The 16047-nt window shown below is 41.8% G+C and overlaps 1 protein-coding gene across 1 annotated transcript in view; it reads right to left on the minus strand.

Annotated features, from left to right (window-relative positions):
* Window positions 1–15844, minus strand: part of MAOB (monoamine oxidase B) — a 120658-nt gene extending 104814 nt beyond the window's left edge. The window contains exon 1 of the mRNA XM_055393644.2: window positions 15701–15844. Within this exon, the coding sequence (XP_055249619.1) occupies window positions 15701–15746 (46 nt within the window). The 5' untranslated portion in view covers window positions 15747–15844. The remainder of the gene's footprint in view (window positions 1–15700) is intronic.
* Window positions 15845–16047: the final 203 nt, after the last annotated feature.

Raw genomic sequence — 16047 nt, forward strand, 5'->3', positions numbered from 1 at the left:
ACATCATGCGAAATGTTGGGCTGGATGAAGCACAGCTGGAATCAAGATGGCTGGGAGAAATATCAATAAATTCAGATATGCAGATGACACCACTCTTATGGCAAAAAGCAAAGAAGAACTAAAGAGCCTCTTGATGAAAGTGAAAGAGGAGAATGAAAAAGGCTCTCACTTAATGTTTTCCCAATCAAAGACTAGCAGCAGATGGATGGAGACAGATTGGCATGCTGCCAGCCAAGATTTTTTGATAGATTGTAAACAAAAGAGACTGAATCACAGGATTAAAAACTAGACCACAATTTCCTTTTACAGACATTTCCATAAGTCATGGGCTTCATCTTTTTCAACCAGAGAACAGAATCCTCCAATTATCAATGTCATTATAATACTAATAGTCTAGCTCTACAACGTTTGATCTTGTGGGGCATGGGAAGGATGGACTTTTTCTCTCTCTCTCCTCTGTTTTGCCATGAAATGGGTAATGTGTTGTTCTTACTGGACTTTACATAATTCTGCATTATATATAGCCCTTGCCTTTTTCGATGCTTTTCCAATCATCTTCAAGATTCCTGCATTTCTCAGTCCAGCAGAGGGGCCTTCCAGACATCCCTAAACTTAGACTAAATGACTAGCTGTCTCCTCTGCCCAACTGTAAAATAGCAGATTAATTACTTTTTTTAAAGCATCTATTTTTCTGGCCTTTAAACCATTTGTTGAATCACACAGAGAATCCCATCTCTAGATATGCTGATTCAAAATGTTGCAGCTCATGTAAATGCTATTAATGGTCATTTCCAAGAAGTACAATCAAAAGGTTGTCTGGCAAAACACTATAGCACTCTCCCTTGAAATTATGATCTTCTATCTTTCTAGTTCACTTGTTCAAATCCATCTAATATGAATGTCCTTTAACCCAAGATCCTCAATCTATTAACCTTTTCACTCAAATCCTATCAACAGTTCCCTCAAAGTGTCACTTTCTCTCTTGTTCATCTGGGATTCCATCATCCATTTCTGTAATCACTTGCAATATCTCTGATTCCTTGTGAGAAATCCTACAGGGATCCGCATAAAATGGTTATAGATTAGGAGAAGAATAGAGGTAGATACCAATGTAAATTTAAATGTCAAGCACATAACACTCTATTTGATGGAAGAATATTTGAAGTGGATAAATATCTCGCCAATAAATCCTATCACCAAGTCTTCCTTCGGGTCTTCTGAGGCCCCGAGGTGAAGCTGCCATATTCCTCTCTTTTGTATCACCTGAACCAGATGAATTTATCTTTCTCAGCACCCACCACCGCTCAGAGAATTCACTTGTACGTAGTTGAATGTGCCTCCCTCTGCTTGGTGTACCCTTCAAAGAAGGAAACATGGATTACCCATCTGTATATTCCCATGTCTAACCCCATGCTTGGTAAATAGAGCCCTTGATAAGGGTTTATTAGATGAATGGATGAATCAACGAATGAGCAAACTTGACTTCTTTTTCTCCCCTGCAGAAACAACAAAATAAAACACGTTTGATGAAATGAGGATAACTCATCTGAGTGTATGCGTTTATGGGTGCTTATCATCACTACTTAACAAGGGCTATTTAATTTTAACAGGCATAGCATAAAAGGGCTATTCTGAAACAGCCAACTGTATCTTATAGGACTCCTAAACAAACCAAAATCTATCACAGGACTTGAATGCAAACTGGAGAGGAAATTAAAATGTAAAACATGAAACAGCTGTTTGATCAGCTTTTACAATAGACCCTGGACACAGGCAATACTCATTTCTTACCTAGATGGGAAAAATAATCATAGAAAACAGTTTGCCACAGGACTATTCTTTTTTTTTCTGCACTGAAACACACAGAATGATCTAATTAATGATATCAAACTTCTAGAAGCACAGGATAATCATATTCAAAAAATTTTAAAGCACTGTATAATATATAAATACCTAGTAAATAGTGGTAGGCATAAAACATTAATTGCAAAAGTGGTTTGCCTACATGTTATAGAGAGCAAGAAGAGCAAGAATTACATGCCACCACTGAAATTTTACAAAACTAAAGAACATTTACAAAACCTAGTACCTACAACTTCATTAAATTACAACTCTGAACTGGTGAAGATCCCTGGTTTTCTTATGTTGTGTCAAAGACGGAAAAATACTGGCTTCCTAGAGAAGTAACTAAGAAGCCCATTATTAAAATTCTACCTTAAACTGACAAAACTTTCTTGGAGTAACAGTTTTGTAATCATTACAAAATGCCTTAAAATGATTCCCAACACTTATGTCTAGGAATTTCCTAAAGAAGTAATCAGAATTATGCACAAAGGTTTAGGTACAAGGATATTCACAATAGCTTTGTTTAAAATAGAAATTTGGAAACAACACAAATGTTCAGCAATAGAAGATTGGTAAATAAATACAATCAGATGAAGTAATATAAAGTTATTAATATTGTATAGAAGAGCATTTAAGACAAGGTTAAAAATTCATAATATGTTGTTATTTATGTTAAAAGGACTACCAGTGAGTATGGTAAATCCAGTAGATGGTTTGCAAACAGAAAATACAAATGACAATTGTAACAGTGGCTTTTTTTGTAGGAATCAATTATAGATTATTTTTGTTTTCTTTCTGCTCCTTCCTGTAATTTACACATTTTCACAATAAGTATGTATTATTCCTCAATTCACATTATTAAAAAACATTCCTACCTCTCCAAAAAAAAAAAACTCCTTAAGCTGTAAATAACCAAGAAGGAATGTGATTTCATCTTTCATTTACATCAGTGGCCTGTCTTCTTAAAAATTTTCGAGGGAACTTTGGTTATTAATTTGATTATTAACTCTTTACTTGAAGTTATCTGAAAGGGAGCCGTGTTGGATAACAAAACTTTTCCAAAGAATTTGTTGCTTTAATGTAAAAAACTGGAAAATAACCCCAAAAAGTGAGATAGAATTAAACATGATTATAAAGACACAATTTAAGACAGAAACACAACTGGGATCACAGGAATTTAAAAAAATACAAAAAATGAGGTCAGGATTCCAAATTCACTATAAATGAATCATTGGAAATATCTGCTAGATAAATTAAAAAGGGGGGTGTTATTTAGGTTGGAAGGAGAGCAAATAAAACTAAGGACCTAGAAGGACACTTTCAGCATTGTGCAATTCTGACAAATGTGGGGTTTTTTAAGTTTATAACAAGTTTTTAAGACTGCTTGAGGTACAAGGTGCAAATGTATGCTTCTCAAAATGAATGAACATACAAATCATTATATATATTAAAAGCAGTAATGTCAATCCCAAACTCCCTAACTATCCCTTTCCCCCAGCCTTCTTCCCTCTGTGTGTTTAGTCGCTCAGTCGTGCCAACTCTTTGTGGCCCCATGGACTGTAGCCCACCAGGCTCCTCTGTCTATGAAATATCACTGGAGTGAGTGCCATTTCCTACTCCAGGGAATCTTCCCAATCCAGGGATCAAACCTGTTTCTCTTGTGTCTCCTGCATTGGCAGGTGGATTATTCACCACTAGCGCCACTAGTTTCCTTCTCTAAGTATGGGAGTCTGTTTCCCCTTTATAAATATGTTCATTTGCATCATTTTTTTAGATTAAATGTTGATGCTGATGACAAGTCCAGAGTGAAAAATGACCCAGGTAACAGATGACTAACATAAGATCAAGAATATAAGCTTCTGACTTAAAATGGAAATTAACAAGAATATGACATTTAAGATGCCATTAAACAGAGACTCTGGTAACATAACTAACATTTGAAAGGTCAAACTTCGACCTTGCTTTCTGATTTTGCCCTCTCACAAAACAACAGCTTTAAATGAAAACTCTTACATTACAAAATAGAATGAACTATTCACTTTGTGTTTGAGATTGCTCAAGATGTATGTTTGTCATTTAGTAAGCTGGGTCACAACCCATAGGGAGAAAATCTCTGATATTTTTTCGAAAAAGGAAAATTTTAGATACAATGAAGTCCTTCCATTTCAACTATGAAACTTCAGGGGAAAAATACTAATTAATTTTAGAGATACCTCTTTTCTAGCTGTTTTCTCAGTAAAACAGAAGAACTTCTTCCCATTCTTGCCTCCCCTCACTTTCTCTTGCAATCTGCTTTGAGCTTCAGGATAACTCAATTCATTATAATCAGCTAATCACCTCTAAACCTATTCCTGAATTACTACCCATCTCTTGGTTTCTTTGGCTCTAGGGCTGCCCTCTTTCACAACTGCCCATCTTATCTTTTTAGCAAAAACTGTCAATGCTTCCTTAGTTCCAACCACTGAAAAACGTAACGAACTCACTTTGCTTTTCAACATTTCATTGCATGATCCTGTCCTCCTCCTTCCAAATTTATCACCCATATCTCCCTAGCCTACCATCCTAGACTTATTACACTTTTTCAGTTCAGTTCAGTCTCTCAGTCGTGTCCGACTCTTTGCGACCCCATGAATCACAGCACGCCAGGCCTCCCTGTCCATCACCAACTCCCGGAGTTCACTCAAACTCATGTCCACAGAGTCGGTGATGCCATCCAGCCATCTCATTCTCTGTCGTCCCTGTCTCCTCCTGCCCCCAATCCCTCCCAGCATCAGACTCTTTTCCAGTGAGTCAACTCGTCGCATGAGGTGGCCAAAGTATTGGAGCTTCAGCTTTAGCTAGGTCCTTCCAATGAACACCCAGGATTGATCTCCCTTAGAATGGACTGGTTGGATCTCCTTGCAGTCCAAGGGACTCTCAAGAGTCTTCTCCAGCACCACAGTTCAAAAGCATCAATTCTTCGGTGATCAGCTTTCTTCACAGTCCAACTCTCACATCCATACATGACCACGGGAAAAACCATAGCCTTGACTAGACGGACCTTGGTTGGCAAAGTAATGTCTCTGCTTTTTAATGTGCTATCTAGGTTGGTCATAACTTTCCTTCCAAGGAGTAAGCGTCTTTTAATTTCATGGCTGCAATCAGCATCCGAAGTGATTTTGGAGCCCAAAAAAATAAAGTCTGACACTGTTTCCACTGTTTCCCCATCTATTTCCCATGAAGTGATGGGACCAGATGCCATGATCTTGGTTTTCTGAATGTTGAGCTTCAAGCCAACCTTTTCACTCTCCTCTTTCACTTTCATCAAGAGGCTTTTGAGTTCCTCTTCACTTTCTGCCATAAGGGTGGTATCATCTGCATATCTGAGGTTATTGATATTTCTCCCAGCAATCTTGATTCCAGCTTGTGCTTCTTCCAGCCCAGCGTTCCTCATGATGTACTCTGCATATACGTTAAATAAGCAGGGTGACAATATACAACCTTGATGTGCTCCTTTCCCTACTTGGAACCAGTCTGTTGTTCCATGTCCAGTTCTAATTGTTGCTTCCTGACCTGCATACAGGTTTCTCAAGAGGCAGGTCAGGTGGTCTGGTATTCCCATCTCTTTCAAAATTACACTTTTTACCTTCCGATAAATAGAAATATCACCTGTAAACTGGAGCCTATGGCCTTATGATTCATATTATCTTCCCATCTTTAAAGCCTCTCCTTCCCTACCAACCCCAAACCTTGACTGTTCTTCAGGAACTGTTCCAATTTCACACCTCTAAAAAGAACTTCTCCAATTCCTGGGGGCTTCTGTAATTTACTTGGGTCCCACAGTACAGAACTCAATTATTTATTACTTCTAGTCATTTCTTATTGCCTGTTTGTGCTGGTCTCGTGTCTGCAATTGCATTTTAATTTTTCTGAGAGTAAGAACTTGGTCTTACAGACAACTTTCTGTACCTCCCTTAAGTAAACTGACAGATGACGACTTGAGATCATGGCTTACAGATCTTCATTTTCAGTAGTACTTTGTTTACTGAGATAACTGAAGAGACTGAACATGGATCCGTTTTGTAAACTTGAAAGTAAAAACAGTCCATTCAAAATGTTGGTCATTTTTATTTTCCACATAACATCATTTGGTCAGGTTCTTGTTCCAACTGCCCTTTCTCCTAAAGCTGAGGGTTCATCCTCCAGAACAGGGACTTTATTCACTAGAAAACCAGGTGCTGTCACTAGTAGATAAAACTAAAGATGCTTCCATCCTCAGTCAACCAATGACATTATTAGAGCAAAAAAAATTTTTTTCTGCACCATGTGGCATGCAGGATTTCTGTTCCCCTACCAGGGATTAGAGCCATGCCTTGCTGAAGCAAAAGCACAGAGTCCTAACCACTGGACCACCAGGGAATTCCTTAGAATATGTTTTTAGCTCAGAAGAAATTTATTGGATTTGGATGGTCAAAGTCAGGAAAAAAATTTATACCATTATCAAGGGAATTACTGACTTTTAGTCAGTGAAAGTCACTCAGTCGTGTCCGACTCTTTGTGACCCCATGGAATAGTCCATGGAATTCTCCAGGCCAGAATACTGGAGTGGGTAGCCATACCCTTCTCCAGGCAGTGGCTAAGTGGCTTCAGTTGTGTCCGACTCTGTGCAACCCCATAAACAGCAGCCCACCAGGCTCCTCTGTCCCTGGGATTCTCCAGGCAAGAATACTGGAGTGGGTTGTCATTTCCTTCTCCAATGCATGAAACTGAAAAGTGAAAGTGAAGTCTCTCAGTAGTGTCTGACTCTTCGAGACCCCATGGACTGTAGCCTACCAAGCTCCTCTGTCCGTGGGATTTTCCAGGCAAGAGTACTGGAGTGGGTTGCCATTGCCTTCTCTCCTCCCTTCTCCAGGGGATCTTCCCGACCCAGGAATCAAAGCGGGGTCTCCTGCATTGCAGGCAGATTCTTTACCAGCTGAGCTACTGGAGACGTCCCTAAAAGGCTAAGTCCAAGAAGCTTGGGGCCCTTGCAAAATGATAATGCTGTACTTTTCACATGAGGAAATTTCCAAAGTATTCTGTTATGGGGACAAAAACCCTCATCCTGAACATGGCCTCTCCATTTGGCTCTGTTTTGGGGACCTAGAAATGTATTCAATCTTGTACATTTCCAAGATCCCCTCAGTTAAGCCCTGCCTGCTGACTTGTAAAAATAGCAGAGTTAACACTGATTGAGCATCCCAAAAGTTAGTCCCAGGAACATCACTCCACTTAATAAGTGAATATCTGGAGGCTGAGGAAGTAGGTAACTAACTGAAGCTATAAAGTTAGGGACACAGGTAGGATCTGAACCGAACTGTTAGGCTCCTAGGGGTTTTGCATTTAACTTCTGTGTTATCCTCCTTCCTCCAGGAGGTAAAAGGTTAGTCCCATCCTTCCAATAGATCTCTGGTTGTAAGGCTTACCTTCTCTGAGCCCAAAGCCTGAGAAGACCCACAATCTTGATCAAGGGATTCTATCAATTTAATTCAATTTCTGGGGGCTAAGGTGAGCTGGGTTCTTTGCTAAACACAATGTATCTCCCTATACAGATAGGGAGATACATTGTACAAAGTGTTTGATTTTGAGCAAAATCACCTATGATCAGGTGAACTTTCATGGATGCTTAAACAAGTAATTTAAACATGGTAAGTGAGATCCAGTAATAGACACACACATGGAACACTGCTAAGACTATATGTATAATGGCCACCAAATCCAAAGATGAAACTAAAGTTAGTGTGAGTTCCAATTCAGAGTGACAGACTACTGTACACATTTCATTTGTCCCAGGTGTCCCAGGTGACATTATACTATGACCTTGCCACCTGTAATAATTCAATATTATCTAATTCTAAATGTTATTTAAAATGCAGAAGTTCTAATTCAGTGTACATCAGTTAAGGGCATGTGCATATAGACTTTGAATCTTGACAAGAATAAAGAAATGTACAAACATCAGAATCCGGTGATAGCAACATTTGTTGTCATTACTGATATCTGGAGAAATGATTGATACTGGAACATTTTATTGACTTTATTGTGTCACTAGAACATGAAAATGCCACTGAAGCATTTCATGAAGAAATAAGAAACTAAATTATCTCATCAAGTTCACAGAATAAATTTGAGTCAGAGCCCATCTGTATATTTATTGACAAAAATGTAGAAATCATCAAAGCAGCTGATTTTTTCTTTTTCTTTTGCCCTATTGGTTGCATTTAAAAGCAGATTTTTTTTCCCAGTGATATTCCAGGAATCTGCATATTCTTCCTTTCTTTATCTTTTAACCATTTTAAAGTTGAAGTATATTTAATGTACAATGCTGTGTTAGTTTCAGGTGTACATCAAAGTGATTCAGATATGTATATATATATGCACATTCTTTTTCAGATTCTTTTCCATTATAGGTTATTACAAGGTATTGAATATGGCTCCCTGTGCTATACAGTAGGTCTTTACTGTTCGTCTATTTATATATAGTAGTGTGTATCTGTTAATTCCAAGCAATTAATTTGTCTCTCCCCCATCACTATCCCCTTTGGTAACCATAAATTTATTTTCTATGTCTGTGAGTCTATTTCTGTTTTGTAAATAAATTCACTTGTATCATTTTCTATATTCCACATATAAGTGATATCACATAAATTTTTCTTTCTCTGTCTGACTGACTTCACTTAGTACGATAATTCCTAGGTCCATCCATGTGGTTGCAAATGGTATTTTCATTCTTTTTCTTTTTATGGATGAATATACATGTGTGTGCTCAGTCACTTCACTCGTGTCCAACTCTTTGTGACCCTATGTACTGTAGCCTTCCAGGTGTCTCTGTCCTTGGGATTCTCCAGGCAAGAATACTGGACTGGGTTGTCATGCCCCTTTCCAAGGGTTCTTCCTGACCCAGGGATTGAACCCATGTCTCTTACATCTCCTGAATTGGCAGGTGGATTCTTTACCTGCTGAGCCATCAGGGGAGCCCATATATATACATCACTTTTTAAATCCATTCATCTGTTGATGGACATTTAGGTGACTTCCATGTCTTGGCTATTGTAAATAGTGCTGCTATGAACTTGGTGTGTGTTTATCTTTTTGAATTAGAGTTTTAGGTATAGGAGCAGGATTTCAGGATGATATGGCAACTCTATATTTAGTTTTTTAAGGAACCTCCATACTATTCTCCACAGTGACTGCACCAATTTACATTCCCACCAACAGTGTAGGAGGGTTCTTTTTTCTCCACACCCTCTCCAGCATTTATTATTTGTAGACTTTTTAATGATGGGCATTCTGGCTGGTGTAAGATCAACTACTCACTATGGTTTTGATATGCATTCCTCTAATAATCAGCATATTCAGAATCTTTTCATGTGCATGTTGGTCACCTGTCTTTTGAGAAATGTTTATCTAGCTCTTCTGCCCATTTTTTGATTGAGACTTTTTTTATATTAAGGTGTATGAGCTATAAAACAAATGATTTTCAAACTGATGACATACATATCACTCACATTACTCAATATATATGTCTTTCCCACTGTTCCAAAGTGAACAAATTATATCAAAACAAATCCTAAATTATTGCTACAGACTGGAAGGAACTGTTCCTGTAGTGACATTTTCACTGGGAACAGAAGAAATCAGCAGTGGTAGAGTACAGAAGTTAAGAGCATGGCATTTATTGTGGTTTCACCACTCACTAGCTGTGCTTAAGCAAAATCGGTAACCTTTTGATGCCTTACTTTTCTCATCTGGAGAGTACGGATAATAAAGGTATCTACTTCATAAAGTGGTCTAGAGGGTTAAAAGAGAAAATGCATGTAAAGTGTTTGGAATGGGGCTTAGGATCTGGCAAGCACACAGTAGACCTTGCTATTTGTTAATCAGGCTGACAAAATGGCCTCTAATAACTAGTGGATGTGAAGTGTCAGTGTGCCGGCCAATTCCACTGTCAAACTTTGGCTGGAGGAGGTGGCTAGTGGCTTAGTGGCTGTGCATGTACATGTGCCAACACACACACACACACACGCACGCACACACACACTCATGGAATATTGCCTTATAACAGGGCTGCTGTTTCTTGGCTTGTATATGATTTACCAACACAGATGATATAAGAAACGTAGCAGCTAAACTGAAAGAAAAATCTGAAATTCTAATTATTTTTTGTATATAGTTAAGAGGTAAATATGTCAGAGATTCTAAACACAGAATAGATGTCTACACTAAGATTTTGAATTCATTTGGTGCTTGGCAGATGCTAATATTAAGATCACCTCACTGTTACTCAATTTAACATATAGATAGCACTCAAAATGCTGATTTTTCTATTATTATTAAAAAATCAATATTATTCAAGAAAGAAATAATAATCCCATTTATTATTTCTTATAATTAAGACGGGTGTCAAGTGGTTGAAATGAAGACCAGATCAGAAGGGGAATAACAGCCAGGCTGGGGTAGTGATGAAATACAGATCGAGGGCTTTGAAAATTTCTTCTAATAAGGAACACAATAGGTTTGGTGGCTCTGAAGCCCAGGGTAAGCCTGAGCTTCTCACGCTCCTCACTGCAGGGACTGAAGGGATGAGGGTGAGGCAGGATGAGGTCTGAATGATGCCTGTATGGATCCTGTAGTCACCTTATAAATGCCTCATAGCAAGAAAAATGACTGGTCAGTAAAGAGGAAGACGTGATTACAGAGATGCCTGCCTCTGCTCCCACAGATTAAAAAGCCCTAGAAGTTTTTTAATCTGTTGTCTCTTCCAAAAAGACAAGCTGTCTTTTTGGTACAAGCTGTCGCCATAATGGCCTCTTGTGTACAGTCCTTTATGTTCATTCTTTCTAATCCTAGCAACAGGTTCTCGGCCAATAACGGCACTGGGAGTCTCATTTTAAAAGGCAGCTGAAGAACAGAGAGGTGAGGGAAATTTTAAGGTGACACAATAGCTAAGTATAGGAAACGGAATTCATAACGAGTCTGTTTGACGTATGCTCTTTTAACATTGCATACTGCCTCTTTACATCCTGTCTTTGGGATATACACATTTCGAAGCACTTCCATCCAACTACCATTTCTTAGAACATTCAGGTGCGTTATAGGCGTCCAGGGAAGTTCTCCATCTTTCTTCATCAAAGGTAAGGTGGGGGCTTTGCCATTAACACACAGGCCTCATCTGCCTATCACATCCCTCAACTCATGATCCCCTGTGGGCCCTCTCTGATGCACCCTGCCTAGGCCAGTCCCTCCAGCCTGCAGCAGGCTTGCCCTCCTGGCCCTCTTGGCTGGACAGATCACCTTCCAGGTGTTGATTACCACTTGGAAGGCTGACTTTGACTATTCCAGGCTGTTAGCCGAGTGCCTGCCACCCTCAGATGGCCAGATCACTTCTCTCAAGCCTAGAAAAAAACTTCTCCTTTCTGTTTCATTTCCCTTTTTTAGCTTTTATTTTGAGGCTTGAGCAAGAGCTGTTCCAGAATTGCAAAAGATAGTTTCCATGGTTCTACCAAACCAAACATTAAAATCGAGACTCGGAACAGAAGCCGTATACTATTGTCCAGCTCCATGTGGGAAATGCCATTACTCTGCCAAGTCCCCAGACATGACCTGCTCCTTGGGTGAAAGAGATGTCAGCAGGTGCGCATTTATATGCCACATGCATTTCCCAAAACAAAAGGCTGTTCTACAGTCGCCTTGGAATTTTTCAAACATTAAAAAAGAAGGTTATATATTAACCATCCGTACCCTCAGTCCATCACTGCTTATGCCAAAGGGAGTGATTAAAATTTGCTGACAGCTTCGAAAACTATCAGAGAACTACCAGAATGGTCCAAGTTTAATAATTAACAAAGTTAACTGCATCAGTCACCAACTAATTCTAAAATTCTGATTTTACCATTTTTCCCTTACTCAATAAGATTTGGCAGGACATGCAAAAGGGTCATGAGTAAGTGGATGTGAATTTCAGATGCAATCAATTGCTGCTTTGTGGGGATAATGTTAAAGTTTGTTCATTTAACACATTTATTGAGTGCTAACTAGGCCAGGCGGAGCTCTGGAGCTGGAGTTTGGGGGTTCTCCAGGAGACATAGAAACACTTCCCAGGGCTCCAGGGGCTTACAGCCTAGTGGAGAAGAAAGTGATTGAACAAGACATGACACTAAAATGTGAACAATTAAAAACTCAAGGAAAAGAACAAGATGGCAGAGGAGAGTTAAACAAAGGCATCTCAACCCATTTGGAGGGATTTGGGAAGGCTGCCCCCGGTAAATGACATATGAGCTAAGATTTTATATTAACCAAGTGTTTTGCAGTTTCTCAATTTCCTCATCTCTCTCATCAACCTATAAAGACTGAAATATCTTCCTCCCAGTGGAGGAGGTGAGCACCCCCTCAACCAGTTCTGTCCTAGGCATCCTGTCTTCTCTCCCCACTCTTGGTTTGGGTCATTTCACAGACTTCAGGGGCTTCAACTAAAACATCTCTGTCACACAAATCTGTCAGCCCAACCTATTCTTTGCACTTGCAGCTGCTAGACATCTCTCCCTGGGTGTTCTATCAGCACCTTCAACTCTAGATGCTCCATCTTTCCCCAAACCTGCTCTTCTGCACATTCCTCTTTTTGTTTGTGATATGTCACTTGACATATCACTTTGTAAAAAATCATTAGTGGCTATTCATTGACTGTGTGTGTGCTAAGTCACTCAGTCATGTCTGACTCTTTGTGACCCTATGGACTGTAGCCCACCAGGCTCCTCTGTCCATGGGATTCTCCAGGCAAGAATGCTGGAGTGGGTTGCCATGCTCCTCCAGAAAGTCTTCCTGACCCAGGGATCGAACCTGTATCTCTTATGTCTCCTGCATTGGCAGGTGGGTTCTTTACCACTAGCGCTACCTGGGAAGCCCCCAAAATTAGCCACTCAGTCGTGTCTAACTCTTTATGACCAAATGGACTGTAGCCTGCCAGGCTCCTCTGTCCATGGGATTTCCTATGTAAGAATACTACAGTGGGAAGCCATGCCCTTCTCCAGGGGATCTTCCTGACCCAGGGATTGAACCTGGGTCTCCTGTATTGTAGGTGGATTCTGTACCATCTGAGTCACCAGGGAGCTAAATCTTTGGGTGATGACATACAAGGCTACCTACAACTCACCCTACCCACCTTTGTAGCTTGGTCTCCCACAAGTCCCCCTCAATTCTCCACAATGAAGTTCTTTCTTTTTTTTTTTTTAAGAATTTTTCCTGTGGACCATTTTTAAAGTCTTGATTGAATCTGTTACAACATTGCTTCTGTTTTATGTTTTGGGTTTTTTTTGCCTTGAGGCATGTGGGATCTTGGCTCCCCGACCAGGGATTGAACCCACAACCCCCTGCATTGGAAGGCCAAGTCTTAAACCACTGAAACACCAAGGAAGTCCCTGTGCTAAAGTTCTTATCTTTCCTAAGCATGAGAATATCTCACATATTTGTGATTTTATTTAAGCTATATTTAGCTTCAGATACTTTCTTCATCCAGTCTCCTGGTGAATTCATATCCATTCCTTAAGATCTACTTCACCATCCCTGTCAAGTCTGCCTGGATATTCTCAGGCAGAGTTCAACATTCACCTAGAGTTCAACATTCACCTCTCCTATAACCTTCAGTAGGAGGTCCTAGGAAAAGGCATATATCGTAGGTCATTAGTATCACTCGTTCACGACTCTGCCTCCCACATCAGCTTGTGAGTACCCCAGGGGCAATGGCTCTGCCTAATTCATCTTTCCTTCCCTTTGGGATAGGATGCGGGACAGGAAGCAAATGTTCCTTGAATGAATGGATAATGAACTAATGAATGGACCTCTCTTGTAGCACCTACCACTTTCTACCTTGTATTGTCTTTGTATGGATACCTCATCTCTTTTCCTAGACTGATAAATCTTCCAGGACAAGAAAAATGTGATCTAGTTTTGCATCCTCAACCACAGTCTGCCCTAATGTGTACTGTTTGAATAAATGAGCAAAACTCTTGTAATCCCTTGTGTCATACATATATGACTTTGCAAAGCCATTTTCACACACATTGCTTCACCCACCTTTTAGAATGACCCTGTAATCTAGCTATGACTAGTTGGTGTTATCCTCACATAGCAGATAAAGCAATTGAGTAAGGTCTTGGAACCCTGTTTCCTCAGTTTTTAGAACAATGCCTATTCCATGTGATATCCTTGAGAAAAGACAGATCTACTCACCAGCTCGTTTGGAGAGTTTGGGAGTCAAAAAGCAGAGATTCACCACTGCTGTCAAAAACAGCTAAACCCTTATCTATCCTTCCAGTACGAGTCTTACATGAATAATTTGAGTGAGTGTGAAGGTTTGGAGAATGAATCAGAAAAAAACAAAATAAAGGGGGAAATGAAGAACAGGAACATATTAGACATAGTTTGGGTAAGAAAAGGACTTTGAAGGCTTAGAAAGAGAGGTTTTCTCTTCCATAAGATGGGAGTGCTGTGCAAGGCAGAACAGACACGCACCGAGTTCCTCTATGAGAGATGATGTCAAAAATACTGAATGAAAATGGAATCTATATAGCCAGAGCCCACCACAGCATGCTGTTGTACTTAAAGCATCTGTAGCACCGTGCACAGAGCCTGGCATGGGTGAGCTCGGGGAAGGGGTGGGGGGACCAGGAAAACAGAAGGAATAGCCTGAGATCTGACTCAAAGGTGAGGAAGGCTGGAATGGAGGCATGGCATCCAACATCCAGCACCTTGCTTTCTTCACCTGCCACAAGAGAATCTGAGCACCTCTGCCCTGCCCGCCCCCCAAGGAGCAAGTTGGAGGCCGGCTCCTGACGTCTGGTTAGGGCACGTCTTAGTCAACACATGGTGGATTTTGGAGGTGTCCGCATTATTGCTGAAGTATCAGGAGGTCCTGGGTGTTGGACCAAAGCATTCTCAGGGGTCTGTGAGACAGGCTGTTCTGGAAGCATCACTTAATATTCCACTGACCCCTCCCCATAGGATCTGCCTGACTCTCTTCAGAGGGTGGGTTCCCCTGCTGACCTCATCCATCTTCTGGTGTCTGTTTGAGGAGGCCCAGTCCCACCTCCCTTCCCCGTGTCTATGAGGGGACTTTCTGTCCCCCATCCCTTCTAAGCTTTTTGGCCACCCTCCACTGAGTGTCGGGGGGGAGGAGAACAAGGGGCAGAAGGAGAGGAGACATTCGACAAGAAGGCATTTGACAAGAAGGCCCTGCAGCCGCAGGTAGACCCATGGCAATCGTGGAAACAGAATCGGGGTCAGGAGGGTCGATACCCCAGGGTCCAATCCCTTCTTTTTTGAATGGGAAGCTGTTCAAGGTGGTTTTCCTGGTTCCAGAATAACAACACGTCGTGGTCCATGCCTGCTCCGAGTGAGAGTGTAGAGTGTTCAGGTCGGGCTGGAGCAAAAGGACTGACCTTTGCTTGGGGCAAGCGACTGACCTTTATACCACCCCCTAGTAAGAGTCTCTCCCATGCCCGTTTTCTCACCACCACCCTCTCTCCCCACCCCCCGGCGCTTTGAAAATTCCAGCAGTCTCAGGCTTGGCAGCTGTCCGGGGCAGAAGTTCAAAGTCTAGCCCCAGACCTTCAAAAGACATCCTCCGGCTTCTATCCGGGGAGGGGAGGGGGCCACCAAATCCTTCTCCCCCTGAGGGAGGATTCCGTGTGCGACGCTTGGGACCATCTCGATCCCCTCCTGCGCACGGAGAGTCTAGGGGCTCCGGGGGACACCCGGCCGCACGACCGCCCCGCGTGCCTCCCGGGGCGGCCACTTGTCGGAGCCCTGGGAGGGAGAAAGAGGGCGCGCAGCCGCCACTGACCTGAGATGCCGCCCCCCACCACGACCACGTCGCATTTGCTGCTCATGTTGCTCGCCCCTCTCCGGGCCACCCTGGTGCCAGCTGCTTCGGTGTGTGGAGCTCGGCCCCCGCCCGCAGCGCTGCCCCCGCGCACTAGCGCCTCCGCCGAGCGCCTATATTGGCGGCCCAGGGCTTCGGGTCGCGGAGCCCCGCCCTCCCGCCCGCCTACGCGCCGGCGGGGCTGGAGTGCACCGCCCCCGTTCCCGCCCGGAGGTCTGCGGCTCAAATCTGGTGAGGGTGGACGCCAGGGCCTCCAAGAGTCCATCCCCGGGGCCACCACTCCCTGTTGGCCTTATGCACTACACAGT

Source organism: Moschus berezovskii, chromosome X (assembly GCF_049115385.1).
Source record: "Moschus berezovskii isolate FMDL1 chromosome X, NW_MosBer_1.0, whole genome shotgun sequence".
Lineage (NCBI taxonomy): Eukaryota > Metazoa > Chordata > Mammalia > Artiodactyla > Moschidae > Moschus > Moschus berezovskii.